Below are 19681 nucleotides of genomic sequence, written 5' to 3' on the forward strand. Positions count from 1 at the left end.
TTTAACAATGAAAATAAGGTTAATAAATTTAATTCATTAATTGACTATACTATACAATACTATACTAAGCTAATGGGTGATACGTATCATGCTATCTAGTTTTTCGTTAAAGCTTACGCTATCGAGTTCAAGATATACGCTATCAAGCTATGCTATACTGTAATCAAAATGTTAATTAATTATATCCTTAGCTAAATACAAAAGATATATGTCTGAAAAGTGATTAAAACCTTCAAACTAGTTATTTATTACAATTAAAACTCTACTATTCTTCTGTTACTGGTTGCGTGCTTACCATATTCACATCAAAACACCGAAACAATATCGGTAAAATAGTGAGTCTTAACTTACAAAATCATTAGCTGAATTTAAAAAATAAGCTAACAAATGCTATTAAGTATATTTAATCTATTTGTAAAACACTAGTTAATATGTTAATTAATCAAAAATACAGTAGAATTTCTAAGAATAATAGGCTCAAAATGTGGCTGGTTAATTAATTTAAACAGCCACTGAAGAGTCATTGTATTTATAAAATTTGAAATATCACTAAGGTCTTACGATAACCCAAACTGCACAAAAACAGTTTTATGCAGCTTGGTTTTATTCTTTTATCTTTGTATATTATTTTTCATTTTTCTAAGAAAGCATGAAAAATAATACAACAAAGATAAAAGGAGCGAGAGAGAAGAAAATAAAAGAAAAGCAATAAAAATGGCTAGAGTGCAAAGGCATCACCATGGGTTTAAAATGTAGAAAGTTTACTTTCTAAATTTTAATAATAATAGGCCCAACATGGCTTTCTAAATAATAGGCCCACATGCCCAAGAATTGAATATGACAATTACATGTATATATAAATTTAGCCATCTCCTGATGATAATAGCCATGATGACTTTATAAACTGTTAAATGTTGCTTAATAATCCAACTGTACAAAAGAAGAGGCAGCAGTTAGCCAATAAATATTTTATATATTTTCAGAATGCTACCAAATTAATGCTCAAACGACATTTAAAATTTCAAAAACTAGACAAATAGCACCTTGTTTGAGTGGCTTTCACTGTTTTGTGGAATGTAAAGAAACTGCATACTTGCATGCGTGCACACACACATGCACCCATGCGTGCGTGCACACACATGTATGCTATGCACATTAAACTAATATTTGTTTATTTCAGTGAAAGAGCAAGCAAAGGTACTTTATAATTATGATGCCAAAAATGAAGATGAACTTAGTATTGTAGAAGGGGACATAATTACAATTATAACCAAGGAAGTTGAAGACAAAGGATGGTGGAAAGGAGAATTGAATGGACAAATTGGTGTCTTTCCTGATAATTTTGTAGAAGTGATAAAAGTTGAAGATGTAAGTATTTTAACTTATTTCAAAAAGCAGCCTGTTGTGTTTATTTATTCTTTTAATGGTTCAGTTACATGCAAAATGTGTAAATTGGCACTTTTCTTTTGTTGCTGCTGGTACAACTTATACCTGATTTCCCCCTCCTGCCATAATTATAAAATAAAGTCAAAAGAAGTTGAGCTTTTTTGTGATGAACTACTATCGATAATAAATAGTACATTTAATCTGTTATTTGAAATACACTCAATACAATTCTAAATAATCCTAGTTTAAGAGCTCACATTGTTCTCTACAGGAAAGTAAAAATGAGGTGGTTTTTTTTTTTTTTTAATGAACAGAAGTATACCTTTCATTGCAGATTTCACTTTAGTCCTATGACATCATTTAATCTTGTTGTTGTTTGCAAGAGATAATACTTCAATTTAATACTTTAAAAAATAAAATAATGCTAATTCTTAGCAAAATAACACTGTGTGATGTGTTCCGATAGCAGTGAAATTATCCAATTAAGGCTGGAGTACCCCTTTTAAGTAAATAGATCAAAAACTATATTAAGAAGAAGGTTCTTAAGGAGGGAATTTTTCTAGTGAACTGGTTAATTTATAAAGTCATTGCAACTCTCAGAAATGTTGAAAGTGTGAAGGCTTCTGACTTCAGACCAATTTTAATTGGGTCTCTGTTTTTGATCATTTTAGAGAAATCAATCTTGCCTTCCATTTCTAAACAAATCTGTTTTAGCATAGTTGAGACCTCACATTATGGGTGTGAATGTAGATCCACAGTAACCTATATTAATCAGTTAGTTTCTAATGCATATAAATCATGGGAACAAAGCTACATGCTTTGTTTTGGCATTTAATTCTGTTCAGAGCAATTAGCAAATTCCAAGGAACTCAGTTCTGTTCAAAGCAGTTACTGATTTCCAAGGAATTGTTATCTAATCGATGGATCCTTGCAAGGCCCACTCATTACTGAAGTGTTTCTGTTAACTTATCAGAAATTAGCTTCAGAAAGAGGACAGAAATGCTATCAGACGATTGCATTTCTGTGCTATTGTTCCATTTCTTTTGCTGATTTCTGCTGTCTTTTCCTTCAGCTTATTATTTATACTTATCTTGATTCCTTTTTTTGTTGGATAACTTTATTGCATGTACCAATGATTTGTATCTGTGGTTATCAGTTACTAGGTAATCTAGGTATGCTGAGGATGCATTTAAATTGCATATAGAGCATGTTATTTCCTACTTAAATTAGTTTGGCCTTAAAATCAATTTGGCAAAAACTAAATATAAAAGCAGAAAACAAAACTGGGACAGGATTACAAGTAATCCTGTCCTGTCGAGGAAATTTCGTATCCTTGTCTTCAATAAAGCATATCCTGGAGATACGTCATAAACACCATAAGATTGGTGTGTATGATGTATCTTCAAGAACTGTCCTGCAAAATTTTGGCTTGATCAATATTAGGATTACTTGGTTATTTAGCACTCTAAAGAAGACCCTCATCATAATATCTGCAAGCAATGATAGTTTGATTTCTCATCACCTGTTAGCCTGGAAGATTCCACAAAACTGCCTTCATGGTAGTCTTGTTCTGTGATCTCTGCTTCATAGATTGAAAAACAGTAATCAGTAATTCATTAATGTAAGTTAATTAATAAATATTCAGTTGATTTTGATTTGTAGAATCTTAATTGAGATTACCAGAACTTCTAGTAATTTGTAATTCTAAAAATCAAGTAATTTCTGATCATTAACATGGAGAAATATTAGTGGTGAAACTCAGTGCTTTAGGAATTGTATTGATGTTTAATACACATATAATGGTTTTTGTCTTTTTTTTTTTTTTTTTTTTGATTATTATTATTATTGCTCTTTTATATTATTTCTCCCTGAGTGGGGGTTCCACCTAGTGAGGGGTATTGCTACCAAGTATGCAGGGTGGTTGTTGTTATGTGACTCTCTAAAGTTCCTTGTAGATGTTCTCTGGGAGACCTATTGCTGCTAGGCTGTTATGAAGTTCCTTGTAGGTGTTCTCTGGGAGACCTATTGCTGCTAGGCTGTTATTGACACCATACCGGTGGTTGATACAATGATCGCCAATAAAATAATATTATTTTATTGTTATTTTTGTTATTATTATTACTATTATTGTTGTTATTATTGTTGCGCTTATATTATTTCTCCCTGACTGGCAGGTTCCACCCCGTGACGGGTATTTCTACCAAGTACACACAGCGGTTATGTCTGGTGTTACTGTTGGTCGTGGAACTCTCTGACTATCCTACAGGGGTTCAGGATTGGGATTTTCTGGAGTTCCTTGTAGGTGTTCTATGGGAGACCTATTGCTGTTAGGCAGTATCTTTGGCACCACACTAGTGGTTGACACAATGATCAGGATAGTCGTTAGTTGTTGCATATGCCACATCTCTTTGATATCCTGTCTTAGGTTCATGTGCTTCCTGATTTTTTCATCATGCATTTTCTAGAGGTTGACACTGCTATATAAATTAGATAGGTAGCCTTTTCCTTCTTGTCAACAAAGGTTATATCCAGTGTGTTGTGTGGGATTGTCTTGTCCATTATTATGGTGCGGTCACGTACAGCTTGTGGGTGGGGTTTTCAGTACTGCATGGGGTTCCTAATTGTAATATGGTACACTTTCTTTGATCAACTTACATTTCCTTGCTAGTTTCTGATGTATTATCCTAGCAACCTTGTTGTGTCTACGAGTGTACTCAGTCTGGGTGATCACCTTGCATCCCCCCCCCAGTGATGTGTTGGATCATTTTTGAGGCCAGATGGCATCGTTGACATGTATCATCTGACACTCTGGGCTCCTTGGCGATGTATTTTCTGTAGTTTCTGGTGTTCATTACTTGGTCTTGGATGACAAGCATGAATCCTTCAGTCTAGGGGAAGAGCGTCCCACTTGTGAACCATGCATTGGAAGCAATTTTATCTGTGTTCTTGGTGGAGGCCATTGTAGTGTCTGCCTTGGAGTGTCTTCTTCGCTCATCTTTCTAGCTTCTTTTGTGCAGTCTGGGTGGGAGGGAACTCCTTGCTTAGGTTGGGTGGGGTATGCTGCTTGTCTATCTTCCTTATGGCCCAGTAGCTGCTGCATTTTTCTTTAAGTAATACTTCAGGTTAGCTATCGCTGTTTTCTGTTGCTTGATGAGGTCTGTCAGGCCCCTTCCTCCCTCTTTCTGAGCTATTGTTAATCTCTCCATGGCTGACTTTGACCCGAGCCTGCATCATTCTCGGGTATTTGTAAGTCTCTCCTTCTGTCACTTCAATCTCTTTTCCAGTCTGCAGTTCATAGTTTTGGCTGACTAATTTCCCCTAATGCAGTCCGTGGATCTTGCATTTGTCTAGACCAAATTCCATCCTGATATCATTGCTGAATTCTTCGGTGATCCAGAGTAGTGTCTGGAGTTGCTTCTTGGTTACTGTGTAGAGCTTGATGTCATCCGTGTACGTCAGGTGGGTAAGGTTATACAGGTTTTTCCTACCTTCTTTGGTGTTATATCCATACTTGCTGCTGTTGAGCAGATTAAGTGCTAGATGTTGTTATTTGGTTTTTTAGGTGCATTAGCAACTAAGGCCATATTGCTCCGGGGATATGCGGTGGTCATTCCCTGACCTTTCCGCATCCTCCGTATTTGGTGGTCACGGGCTCGAACCCCAGTCTAATCAAGAAGCATGTGCTACACACTGCCGCTCTTGCCCACCTGGCTACGGAGGTGCCGATTAAGTGCTAGACAGAACCACAGTGGACTCAGGGCATCTCCTTGACAGATTCCTCTCCTGATGGTGATCGGTCTGGTTATGTTGTTCTCGGCCTTAATGGTAGTACTCCATTTTGCCATTGTTGCTTCTGGTAAGTTTGTCACTGTCGGATTAACTTTGTAGATCTTCAGCACCTCTATTAGCCAGCACTATGAGACATGGAGTCAAAGGCCTAGCGATAATCGATATAGGCTGTGTACAGGTTACACCGCTTCTTGTAGGCTTGCTCTATAACTGCAGCATCTATGGTTAATTGCTCCTTACATCCTTTCTGCTGTTTGGCCAATATGTTTTGGCTCTCCAAGTGGTCTGATATCTTCTTGGTTATGCAACTGGTCAGGATCTTATACATCATTGGGAGACAGGTGATTGGCCTATTTTGCCGGATTTCTTATATCTTGGTCTTTAGGTTTCAGATATGTGATTCCTTGAGTGAGAAATTTTGGGATTGCCTCTGATTGCCTTATCATTCAGGTGAACTGTTCTGCTAAGTGCTTGTGTGTGTACAAGTGAGCTTCTTGTACCAGTAGTTGTGAATGTTATCTATTCTGGGGTTCGTCAGTCGTGGGAGTTCCTTATCAACTGTTTTACTTCTACCTTCCAAATCTCCCATTCTCCTATCTCTTATATGTCCTTAGTTTCTTCCATTCTAGTTCTATCCAGCGGGCTTGGCTATTATGTCTTACTTCATTGCTCCATATGTTGCCCAAGTAGTAGTAGTAGTGGCACATGATGCAAGAAAGCAAGTGTAGGAGCTTATGCAGCATCAGACAAAAAAAAAAAAAAAAAAATCACACCATTCCCTCCAAATGCCTGTCCAGTTCCTCCTTAAATTTATTTAACCTATCAACTTCTACAACGACAGATGGAAGTTTGTTCCAGCAATTAACCACCCGCTGGCTAAAGGCAAATTTCCGCACATCTATTCTACATCTGTCCTTTCTTAATTTGAACTTATGTCCCCGTAGGTTGGTAATCTGAACAAGTGGAAGGATCCCATCAGAATTCAGCGTGCTCAACCCATTCAAGGCCTTATAGACCTCAATCAGATCACCGCGCAGATGCCTAGTCTCCAGCCACTGCAATTTGCAGAACTTAAGCCTCTCTTGGTAAGAGAATCCCTTCATTCCCCTCACCAATCGTGTTGCTCTTCTCTGTACACGCTCAAGCAAATCTACATCCTTCGCCGACCGGGCTAGCCAGGTGGGTAGAGTGCCTGCCTGGCAACCCAAAGGTCGCGGGTTCGATTCCCGCCTCGGGCTTGGATCAAAGTACTGCAAAAACCTTGGGAGGTGCACTATGGCCACAGAAGCCGATGCGCCAACAACTACCAAAACAAAAAAAAAAAAAAAAAAAAAAATCTACATCCTTCCTAAAATGAGGCCTCCAGACCTGTACGCAGTACTCAAGGCGTGGCCTGACCATTGCCTTATACAGAGGGACAATCACCTCCTTTTCCCTGCTAGCAAAATTCCTATATATCATTGACAAAACCCCATGACCCGCCCTAGCAGCCTGTCTGCACTGCTCAGAAAACTTCATATCTGACTGCACAATTACGCCCAGGTCTTTTTCATTTTCTACCACCTTAAGTGTAGTACCACACAGTTGGTACGTTTCTCTGGGGTTATTTCTACCCATATGCAGTACTTTGCATTTGTCAAGGTTGAACTTCAGTTGCCACTTCTTAGCCCATCTGCCCAAATTATCTAGATCCTGTTGCAGTAGCACACTGCCATTACTGTCATTAACAACCCTGCCAACCTTTGTGTCATCTGCAAACTTCGACATTAAGCCTGATATACCTTCATCAATATCATTGATAAATACACAAAACAACAGTGGACCCAACACCGAACCCTGTGGGACTCCACTAATAACATTAGTCCACGAAGAGCAGCACCCATTGATTACCACCCTCTGTCTTCTCCCACTTAACCATCCTTTTATCCATTGTAGCAACTTACCCTTAATACCATTCTGCTCCAATTTGTACAGTAGTCTTCCATGCGCAACAGTGTCAAAAGCTTTCCTGAAATCCAAGTATATGATATCAAAATTATTTTTTGCATCCAGTTCCTTTGTGACCACATCATAATAACCAATCAAATTTGTCAGACAAGACTTTCCCTTAACAAACCCATGCTGTGTTTGAGTTATCGCTGCAGTCTTGTCTAGATGATCCTGCAATGCATTTTTAACCAGCGACTCCATTATTTTACCGGGAACAGAAGTTAAACTAACTGGTCTGTAATTACTCGTGTCACCCTTCGATCCACCTTTGTGAATTGGGGACACATTTGCACATCTCCAGTCCGTGGGAACCTCCCCTGAGTCCAAGGATGCTCTCATAATTATGGCTAAGGGTTTGCTTAGTTGCTTTGCCGCCTCCTTTAAAATAACTGGATAGATCCCATCCACCCCAGGTGCCTTTCTTATGTTTAACTTCAACAATTTCTCCTCCACTTTGCTCTCAGTTATCACAAAATCATTAAGCACACTGCTACAATTTGATAACCTTCTTCCATTTTCAAATTGTAATAATTCCTCACGTGTGAATGTAGATGCAAAATACTCATTCAGTTTGTTTGCTGTCTGAGCAGGATCATCAACAGTCGAACCATCGATGTCAAGTGGTCCAATCATATTCATCCCCTTCCTTTTAGAGTTTATATAAGTAAAGAAATCCTTGCTGTTTTTCTTAGCATCTTTTGCCAAAGATTTCTCGTAATCCGCCTTCGCCTGCCGAACCTCCTTTGTGACCTGATTACAGACTAGCTTATATCTGCCACAGGCTTCTGCGTCACCTGATAATTTATATGCATCCCATGCATTTTTCTTCTCTGTCACGAGTCTCATTAGTTCATTTGATAACCATTTAGGCCTAAACCTTGAACGATATTTCTTAATCGGTATATAAAGTCTAGTAGCTTCCACGATTAATTCTTTGAATGCTTCCCACTTAGAATTTACTGTTTGTAACATCGTCAGTTGATCCCACTGTACAGAATTTAAAAACTGTCTGAGACCACTGTACTCCCCTTTACGGAAGCAAAAACCCTTTCCTTTACCCCTGACGGTAGTTACCTCTTTGAGTAAATCCCACTTCAGCACACTGTGATCACTGCCACCTAGTGGTTCCTTTATCTGCAAATTCTTAATACACGAATGATCACTGCTGATAACCAGATCAAGAGTGTTACTTTCTCTGGTTGCCTCTCGAACATGCTGCTGCAGAAAACAATCATCCAATAACTCCACAAAAGTCTGACTAGTGTGTGAGTGACCAACCCACAAGTTCCAGTCAATATCTGGGAAGTTAAAATCCCCCATTATAAGACATTCTGATTTACTGGCCCACTCTATTTCTCTGTACAATTGTTCATTGTACTCATTCAAGTCATTAGGCCTATAACACACTCCTACTCTTATTTTTCCTTTCGCAGTGCTTATCTCACACCAAACTGACTCAACAGAGCACTGTTCATCTATATTAACTGGGTGCACTTCCTTTGATTTTATGTTTTTCTTAATTAACAGCATAACACCCCCTCCCTTTCTGTCCTGTCTATCCTTTCTGTACACATTGTACTCCCCAAATTCCAGTTCTGCATTCCTTATATCTTTGTGACACCACGTCTCTGCTATCCCAACAATATCCGCCTTTGATGTCTTGACCAACACTTCAAATTCATCAAATTTATTTCTTTATTTATTTATTTATTTATTTATTTCAAGTACTTCTCGAGCGTCTTATGTGAGCATAAGACACTGCCATTTCCATCTTTCCCGTCTTCTCCAAGACTCCTATAGAAGGCTCTTTGATCCTCATCAAAGATTTGATTGTTTGTTTTCCTTTGGGAGCTCTCTTTGTATCGGCATAGCCTCTTGCTGAGTGGAAGGAGGTTCTGCTTCAGTATGTTCAAGTATTCCCCTATTCTCTGATTTTTTGTCTCATTCTTGCTGTGCACGCTGTCTCTCTTGAGGATGCTCTTCACTTTTCCAATCAAATTCTTATTCCAGTTTTCCTGTTGGTACTTAGTCATTTGGCCTACCTTGGCCCTTAAACCTTCTATCTTCTGCTGAAGTCTTCTTTCCCATGCTGGCGATTCCTTCTTTTTTCGGTTCTGCTGCTGCTGGTCTCTCTCTCTCTCTCATTTCTCTTCCATTAATCCTAGTGCTGCTATGGCAGCACAGTATACAGCTGTGTGGATGGCCTCCAGTGTTGCACCATTGTTGTCTAGGTAATGCAGTATGCTGATTGAGGTGGTCTGTGACTCTTCCACAGGATTCTATTGGGCCTCTGCCTCGTTATCACATGGTTCTTTGTGGGGTTCATTCCTTCGAATTCTGGTAGGGCTGTCTTCCACCCATCTTCTATTCAGGATATCGTGACCTCATCTCTTTTCACTTCAGCTACTCTGGGTTGTATTTCTTCTTGCTCTTCCTCCTGTGGTCTGTGCTGGCCACATTCTTTATTCTTTGTAGTTGATTGCTCATGTCCTGCTTGATTTTTTCCAAGATTGCAAGAGCTATCAGGTTCTTCGTGACAATGATCCTTCTCTGGTCGGCTACTTGCTGTTTGGTGACCTGAATATCCAGGAATCGTTCGTATGTAGTCTCGACCTGTACATTGCTATATCAGTCTCTAGCTTGGTTATTTCATAGTATGTCACTAATGCAGTCACTAATGCACAATGATCCTTCTCTGGTTGGCTACTTGCTGTTTTGTGACCTGAATATCCAGGAATCGTTGGTATGTAGTCTCGACCTGTACATTGCTATATCAGTCTCTAGCTTGGTTATTTCATAGTATGTCACATGGTGTACGTATTCATTTTGATGCTCCACTTGATGCACTGACACTTTCTTCCTTCTTGAGTAGTCACTAGTGCTGTTGACAGGAAGCACTTCCAATTGGTGGAGCTGGATAGTCTTGCTCTTCTCTTGTGGTAGCCATATGGGGGACAGTCCTTATGGCTACCACATATAATATAATAATCATACATTACAGCAATACCTTGCTTAGCACGGCTTCAAACAGCACAGATTTCACTATAACATGGTTTTCAATTAAGTTTAAGTCGAAAATTTACTGTACATATTAAAACTCATTCAATAGCCTAGACACATACTCTACATATATGTTGCGTTGTCATAGCCTACGTATGTGTACATAATGCTGCTTTGTCGTCGCCTAGGTAGTGTACTCATATACTGCATTGTTGTAGCCAAGGTACGCGTACATATATGCTGCGGTGCCAACTCTATTGTCTCACATGCACACGTGCCAATAGCTCCCCTTGGGCAGTCAGCAGCTACATGCAACAGTGTTCAGTATTCTTAATTCCATCCTGGCGAGATGACGTGATAGCTTTTCAAATTTTTCATTTCACAATTTATTTTTTTACTCCTTTAAATACGATCAAAAATATGTTTGCATCTTGGCTAGAAATCATTGCCAACAACATGTGTTCTGTTTTGCAACATGTTTTGACATATTTGGCAAATCATTTCACTGGTTTTTAATCACAAATTCAGACAATTGCCGAAGACATTGTGAAGATCAGAAAAGACTTGGGACTCGAAACTTTGGACACTGCCAATGTACATGACTGCATTGACTTGTGTGCAAGTGACTTAGATGATGCAACTTTCCTTGAAATTGACGATAAAACCGCATATGAAGAAGAGGAAGACAATTCTGAAGTGGATAACACTGACATGGCACCAAAAGAATTTAACATGCAGAAGAACTTTCTTTTCCAGCTATATATTTGGGACATGCACGAAAATTTTAAAAATGGATTGAAATTTACTCCCTTTATGATGGCATTGAGTGAAATTTATAGATCTGATTGTCGTGGAGTAACTCCCCAACATTTGCTATATATGACAATGAAAATTATGCGAATGCATACCACAGAAAATTTTCAAATTGCATTTAAATCAGTAGGAATAACAGCTAACATTACTCGTTCTATATTGGAATCGAAAGAATTTATAAACAAGTCATTAGAGATTGCTCCAGAATTATGGCATTCACTACAATTTCATGAATTAGTACAAGTTGATCAACAGTCCGATAGTACATTTTCTAAAATTCTTACAAAAATAGGTAATGGAGAAGCATTATTACCAGATGAACTTAAAATTATAGAATTGAGATTTGTTACCAAAGAAGATGCTACTAATTTATGTCCGCAAGGGATTCGAAATAAAATTCATAAAATGTCAGTGACCGAAACTGCAGGACTTCCATACATTCTACCATTATTGAAAGGAAAACCAGACATGATTACTACAAATATAGATGTGGTCGATGGATTGGTAAACGGTGCAATCGGTACTTTAGTATATTTCAAATTTGAGGATGATGAAACAGTTAAATGAGTGTGGATGAAATTTTGTGAGTCAAAAATAGGACATAACCTTCAATCTTATTATAAACAATATGTGAAAGATAAACATTTACCTAGTCAATCTGTACCTATTATTAAACGATAAACTAAGATTCCATTCAAGAACAATAGGAAATTAACATGTAGACTCACACAATTTCCTTTAGTATGTGCTTGTGCTTTGACTACATAAATCTCAAGGAGGGACCTTCAACGAAGTTGTATATAATTATGAGAAAGATCATCAACAGCAACTTGTATACGTGGCATTATCTCGAGTGACCTCATTTCAAGGTTTATATATTACAAATCCCCACAACAATTTCACATTTCGCCACAGCAAAGCTACTAGTAATATAGAACTTTGTGCTGAACTAGATCGTTTGAAAAATAATAAGCTACCTTCTCTACAGGATGAACTGCAAGATTCCATACAAAGTGGTATATCTATATCGTCAATGAAAATACAAAGTTTACAAGATATCGAAATGGACACAATCTTATAGCAATCCAAAATATTGATATTAAGGGAAACATGGTTGTATAATGATGAACATATATTACTTAAACCATTCCAGTGTGTGACTCAATTTAAAAGGTCGGATGTTCGTAGTGGTGGTGTTGCAATATATCAACATGAAGGTAGTAGTAGTAGTGGTATGTGATACAAGAAAGCAAGTGTATGAGCTTATACAGCATCAGCCAAAAAAAAATCACACCATTCCCTCAATGCCTGTCCAGTTCCTCCTTAAATTTATTCAACCTATCAACTTCCACAACGACAGATGGAAGTTTGTTCCAGCAATTAACCACCCCCTGGCTAAAGGCAAATTTCCGCACATCTATTCTACATCTGTCCTTTCTTAATTTGAATTTATGTCCCCTTAGGTTCGTAATCTAAACAAGTGGAAGGATCCCATCAGAATTCAGCGTGTTCAACCCATTCAAGGCCTTATACACCCCAATCAGATCACCGCGCAGGTGCTTAGTCTCCAGCCACTGCAATTTGCAGAACTTAAGCCTCTCTTGGTAAGAGGATCCCTTCATTCCCCTCACCAATCTTGTTGCCCTCCTTTGTAACCACATCATAATATCCTATCAAATTTTTCAGACAAGACTTTCCCTTAACAAACCCATGCTGTGTCTGAATTATTGCTGCAGTCTTGTCTAGATGATCCTGCAATGCATCTTTAACCAGTGACTCCATTATTTTACCCGGAACAGAAGTTAAACTAACTGGTCTGTAATTACTCGTGTCACCCTTCGATCTCCCCCTTGTGAATTGGGGATACATTTGCATATCTCCAGTCCATGGGGGCCTCCCCTGAGTCCAAGGATGCTCTCATAATTATGGCTAAGGGTTTGCTTAGTTGCTTTGCTGTCTCCTTTAATATAACTGGATAGATCCCATCCACCCCAGGTAATTTTCTTATGTTTAACTTCAACAATTTCTTGTCCACTTTGCTCTCAGTTATTACAAAATCATTAAGTATCCTGCTACAATTTGATAACCTCCTTCCATTTTCAAACCTTAATAATTCCTCATGTGTGAATGTAGATGCAAAATACTCATTCAGTTTGTTTGCTATCTGAGCAGGATCATCAACAGTCGAACCATTGATGTCAAGTGGACCAATCAGATTCATCCCCTTCCTTTTAGAGTTTATATAAGTAAAGAAATCCTTGCTGTTTTTCTTAGTATCTTTTGCCAAGGATTTCTCATAATCTGCCTTCGCCTGCCTAACCTCTTTTGTGACCTGATTACAGACTAGCTTATATCTGCCATAGGCTTCCTTATCGCTTGATAATTTATATGCATCCCATGCATTTTTTTTCTCTGTTACGAGTCTCATTAGTTCATTAGATAACCATTTAGGTTATCTAATGAACTAATGCCTAAACCTTGAACAATATTTCTTAATAGGTATGAAACTTTTAGTAGTTTCCACGATTAATTCCTTGAATGCTTCCCACATAGAATTTACTGTTGGTAACATCGTCAGTTGATCCCACTGTACAGAATTTAAAAACTGTCGGCGACCACTGTACTCACCTTTACTGAAGCAAAAACCCTTTCTTTTACCCCTGATGGTAATTAAATCTTTAAGTAAATCCCACATCAGTACACTGTGATCACTGCCACCTAGATGTTCCTTTATCTGCAAATTCTTAATACACGAATGATCACTGCTGATAACCAGATCAAGAGTATTACTTTCTCTGGTTGCCTGTCGAACATGCTGCTGCAGAAAACAATCATCCAGTAAATCCACAAAAGTCTGACTAGTGTGTGAGTGACCAACCCACAAGTTCCAGTCAATATCTGGGAAATTAAAATCCCCCATTATAAGACATTCCGATTTACTAGCCCACTCTATTTCTCTGTACAATTGTTCATTGTACTCATTCAAGTCATTAGGCCTATAACACACTCCTACTCTTATTTTTGCTTTCGCAGTGCTTATGTCACACCAAACTGACTCAACAGTGCACTGTTCATCTATATCAACTGGATGCACTTCTTTTGATTTTATGTTTTTCTTAATTAACAGCATAACACCTCCTCCCTTTCTATCTTGTCTATCCTTTTTGTACACATTGTACTCCCCAAATTCCAGTTCAGCAGTACACCACATATCTTTGCACAACATAATAGCAGCAATGCAGCAGCAGTATCTGATGAAATTGGAAACATTTGTGGATATTTGTGCAAATTCAATAGTGAATCTATTTTCATCGTAGCCATATACGTCACTTTGGGGATGTCATTAGATATAATTCAAAAATTCATAAACATAAATAAATAGGTTTATCTAAACCAACATAAATAGGTTTATCTAAAGTTACTAATAGTTTGTTTTTTTTTTTTTCATATGAACAGTACAATTTATTGTCAAATATATCTTGTTTCTTAAAGTTAGGTTTTGCTATTAATTTTTCAACTTTATTTCCATCTCAACATAATCTAACATCAACTCATTTTCTTATATTTCCCATAAACAGAATTATTCATTAACTTGTAGAAATCTTTCTCAAATGCATTGTTAGTTAGTTGTCAGTTCTTTTATCTATATTAAAATCTATTTATGATTTTGACCACTTAGATTGTTTGAATTCTAATACTCTATGTATTTTTGTTAGCTTTAGCCCTAATTCTAAATACTTTCTCAAGTTTCTATAATGTAATACATTTAATTTTGAATATTTTTTATTTATACTTACACTTTCAGAAGCTAAATTTAAATTGTTTATGCAATTTGTGTAATTCTTTAGAATATTGCAAATCTACCTTTAAAATATATCCAGTTTCATAATCATCAGGTATTTGAATTGCACCAATTTTTACCTATCCATATAAATCCCCCATAAGGTAAGTATTCACTCATCACCCATCCATATAGCTTATTTGCATCTAAGTACATTAAGATTGTTGATAATTCATTTTTATTAAAATTTTCAAATATATCAGCTAATAACAACACATCAGTTTTTAAATACAAATCAGAATATTCACCCATGTTTTTTATGTTAAATTCTTTCCAAATTTGTTGTTCATGAATTTAATCTTCAGATATATCACTTTCATTTAATATACTATGAAATTTTTCTTTTTCTTGTAATTTAGTTTCTTCACATTTTTCTAACAAGTTCATATAATCATAGGGATATACATCTTTTCTTATTATTAAATCTAGCTTATCTTCTGAAAAGTATTCCTTTATGTTTTTGAACTGACATTTTTTAAGATTACTAGCAAACTTATCTATACTAGTTCCCAGAAATCTGAATGAATCTATAAATCTCAAATAATGTTTTGAAAATTATTGCTTAAGAATTTTCTTCTTCATCTACAAAATACTCATCTTCTTCGAGTTTAATTTCCTTATCAAAACTGTTATATTTTTCTCCATTTTTTGCAATAACTGTAATATTATCGCTATTAAATCCTAATTCCTTAATATATAAGTGTGTTTATTGGAACAAAATCTGGATTTTTTCAAATTACAACTATGAGTGGCAACTCTAAATTTTCCGGTTAAATGATCATGATCTCTAACTTTTTGTAATAACTTTCTTTGTCCTTTGTTTTCAAAATCACTTGAAATTTCACATTCCCAAATATAACCATTGATGATCCTGCTCAAGTAGCTGACAGGCTGAATGAGTATTTTGCATCTACATTCACTTATGAAGAGGTATTCAGGAAGGAGAATGCCAGAAGTTAACCGAACTCTGGTAGGGAGCTAAATGATTTTGTAATAACTGAGAGCAAAGTGGAGGAGAAATAGTTGAAGTTAAACATAAGAAAATCACCTATGGTGGATGAGATCTATCCAGTTATATTAAAGGAGGCAACAAAGGAAGTAAGCAAACTCTTAGCCATAATTATGACAGCTTCCTTTTACTCAGGGGAGGTCCACATGGACTGACCATGGGGACATACATTTGCAGATCTCCATGGTCCCAATGGAGGTCTGCAAATGTATCCCCAATTCACAAAGGGGGATCAAAGAGTGATCAAAGAAAAAATAATTACAGACCTGTTAGTTTAACTTCTGTTCCGGGGAAATTAATGGAGGCACTGATTAAAGAAGCTTTGCAGGATCATCTAGACAAGACTGCAGTTATACTTCAGACACAGGGTGGGGTTTGTTAAGGGGAAGTCTTGTCTGATCAATTCGATTGGATACTATATGTTCTGTGATCTCTGCTTCATAGATTGAAAAACAGTAATCAGTAATTCATTAATGTAAGTTAATTAATAAATATTCAGTTGATTTCGATTTGTAGAATCTTAATTGAGATTACCAGAACTTCTAGTAATTTGTGATTCTCAAAATCAAGCAAGTCATTAATGCTGTATAAGCTTGCTTTCTTGCATCATATGCCTCTGATAATGCTAATGATATGATGTTGCATTTATCATAGTTCAGTTGTTCTTCATCTGAAAGGGGTAACTGACTGATTCTGAATACAGTAAACCCCCGCTATTTGCGGTATCTGTATTCGCAGTTTCGCGTATTCGCGATCGCCGATTTAATATAAAATGAAACCTAAAAAAATGTGAATTTTAAAGCACCGTGAATATTTTCCGCCATAAAAAATATGGGCGTGGCTAAAATTATCTTTCCCAGTCAAAACAGCGCTCGGTGGGTGGGTGGAGAGGGGTGACAAAATCGTGAGCGCGGATGCTTCTTGCTAATCCTTGTTCAGTATGTGTTATGCGCTTGTCATGGAAGGTTTCGTCGTTTACTTTTAATTTATATGCTTATAAATTGAATAAATTTAACAATTTATAAATTGATATGCTTACAAAAATGATAAATCTACCGTTTTGCAGTGTAAGACAGACTTTTTCGAGTGTGTTAACGGAAGAAAGTGACTTTATTGTGGAAAAGTTCTTTCTAACCCCTACAAAAATATGGCTACGAATAACAAGAGAAATGTGAAAATATCAAAGAAGGTGATGACATTAGCGAATAAAATTGCGTTATTAGATAAAATTTCTAATGGTGAAAGTGTTTCCTCATTGGCAAAACATTATAAAATCAATGAGTCAACGGTACGATCAATCAAAAAATCAGAAGAAAAAATCTGCCGTAGTGTCCATGAAAATGTGCTAATTGCTTCAAAAATTTGCTCTGTAACTCGTGATGTTAAATTAGAAAAAGTGAAAAAATCTTTAAATCTGTGGATAGAAAACCGAACTCAAGATAAAATTCCGTTAAGTTCACTCATCATTTGTGAAAAGGCAAAACTCCTTTATCAACACTTTAGCGAAACTGGTGATAGCACTGGCGGGATAAGTTTTTTTGCTAGCAAAGGCATTTTATTATATTTAATATTAATTTGTTTCTTATTTTCATTTCGATGCCATATGCTTGCATTTCACTATGTACTGTCAATGTACATAGTCATATTATGAAGGTATATATATAATACATACATAGACAAAATTTTAGACTAGTTTTTCTTATATATTTCATACTTTGGAACAGAACCTCTTTATTACTATGGGAGCCATAACTGAGTATTCACGTTTTCAGTATTCGCGACATTTCTCAGGAACGTAACCCCCGCGAATAGCGGGGGGTTTATTGTATTGTTTTTACATCTTCAACCAACCATTCTATAAATACTTTTGATAACTGGATGCAAAAAAAAAAAAAAAAAAAATTTTGATATCATATACAGTAAGATCCCCGTATCTGTGGGAGATATATTCCAAGACCTACCGTGGATGGCTGAAACTGCAGATATAAGCGAACACCTGTTGATCCCATATATAACATGATTTTCTTGTACATACGAAGATGGTTCAATAACTCGTACATAATAATGTTACTAGGTTGTGTGTCTCGTACGTATAATAAAGTTTAATTGATAAATTAAACACACATTAAGACATTACCAACATTAAATATGGTAATAATAAAGTACAGCAGACTCTCGATTTACCGGGACACTTCAAGACTCCAAATTAAAAATAAAAATAAAAATCAAACAGAAATCATAAAATTCATGTAATAACTAGAATAGGTATAAACAGATATTTTGCAAGTCATAAATAAGTGACAGGAACCAGCATTATAAGTCATCATTGTGAGATTAGTGTACCTATTATCTTGCAACCCCTGCTGGCTTCACACCTACTGCTCAAAACAAAACAAAAAAAAAAAAAAGAGAGAGACCAAATGTTTAGTTTGATTTAGTGCCTCGCGTCGATTGTTGTGTTCCATCGCACCTCAAAAGGACAATTTTTTTTTTTTTTTTTTTTTTTTTTGTTTAGAAATCGCGAAAATGATGGGCAAACGCAGGAGTTGTGCTTTCAAATTAAACAGAAACTTGAAATTATCCAAAAGTTTGAAAACGGTTCATACCTTAAAACTCTAATGAACCATTATAATGTTGGTGACCAAGCCATACGCAACATAGTAAAAAAAATAAAGGGAAGCATCATATTGGACATGCGAGTAGCACGTGTTAAGTTTTTTGGGTTTTTTTTTTTTGGTTTTTTTTTTTTTCGTGGTTAACTGTGGGTAACTGAATCAGCGGATATGGGGGCACAACTGTACTTTGATTTTAGGAAAGCTTTCAATACCATTGCACATGGAAGCCTACTATACAGATTGGAGCAGTATGGCATTAAGGGCAAATTGCTGCTATGGATAAAAGGGTGGTTAAGTGGAAGAAGACAGAGTGGAAATCAATGGACACTGCTCTTCATGGACTAATGTTATTAGTGGAGTCCCCCAGGGTTCAGTTTTGGGGCGATTGTTGTTTTCTGTATTTATTAATGATATGACAGTACACTACTGCAACAGAATCTAGAGAAATTGAGCAGATGGGCTGAGAGATGGCAACTGAAGTTTAACATTGACAAATGTAAAGTACTACCTGTGGGTAGCAGTAACCCCCACAGTAACATATCAACTTTGTGGAACTACACACAGTGTATTGGAGAAGGAAAAAGATCTGGGGGTAATTGTGCAGGCAGATATGAAGTTTTCTGAGCAGTGCAGATGGTCTGCAAGAGTAGCTCATGGTGTCTTGTCAATGATATACAGCAATTTTTCTAGCAGGGATAAGGAGGTGATTATCCCCTTGTATAAGGCAATGGCCAGATCACACCTTAAGTACTGTATATAGGTCTGGAGGCCTCATTTTAAGAAGGATGTAGAGCTGTTGGAATGAGTACAGAGAAGGGCAACAAGATTTGTGAATGGAACAAAGGGGTGCTCTTACGAAGAAAGGCTTAAGTTTTGCAAATTACAGTGTCTGGAGACTAGGCACCTACGAGGTGATCTGATAGAGGTGTATAAAGCCTTGAATGGTTTGAGCATGCTCAGTGCTGATGGGATTCTTCCTCTTGCTCAGAATAATCACCTGAGAGGGCAGAAATTCAAATTGAGGAAAGACAGTTGTAGGATAGATGTGTGGAAGTTTGCCTTTAGCCAGTGTTTGGTTGATTGCTGAACAAACTTTCATCTGTCGTTGTAGAAGTTGATAGCTTAAATAGATTCAAGGCAGAACTTGACAAACATTTGGAGCAAGGAAATGGGTGAATAAGGGGGGTGTTTTTTTTTGGCTATATAAGCTTGCTTTCTTGCATCGTGTGCCTATGTTAA

The 19681-nt window shown here is 36.8% G+C and overlaps 1 protein-coding gene across 1 annotated transcript in view; it reads left to right on the forward strand.

The window, feature by feature from the left end:
- LOC150091374 (SH3 domain-containing kinase-binding protein 1-like) overlaps positions 1-19681 on the forward strand; it is a 393836-nt gene that overhangs the window by 168852 nt on the left and 205303 nt on the right. Inside the window, exon 7 of the mRNA XM_090383547.1 lies at positions 1181-1368. Within this exon, the coding sequence (XP_090239673.1) occupies positions 1181-1368 (188 nt within the window). The remainder of the gene's footprint in view (positions 1-1180; positions 1369-19681) is intronic.

Source organism: Mastigoproctus giganteus, chromosome 1 (assembly GCF_048544385.1).
Source record: "Mastigoproctus giganteus isolate SK-2022 chromosome 1, ASM4854438v1, whole genome shotgun sequence".
Classification (NCBI taxonomy): Eukaryota; Metazoa; Arthropoda; class Arachnida; order Uropygi; family Thelyphonidae; genus Mastigoproctus; species Mastigoproctus giganteus.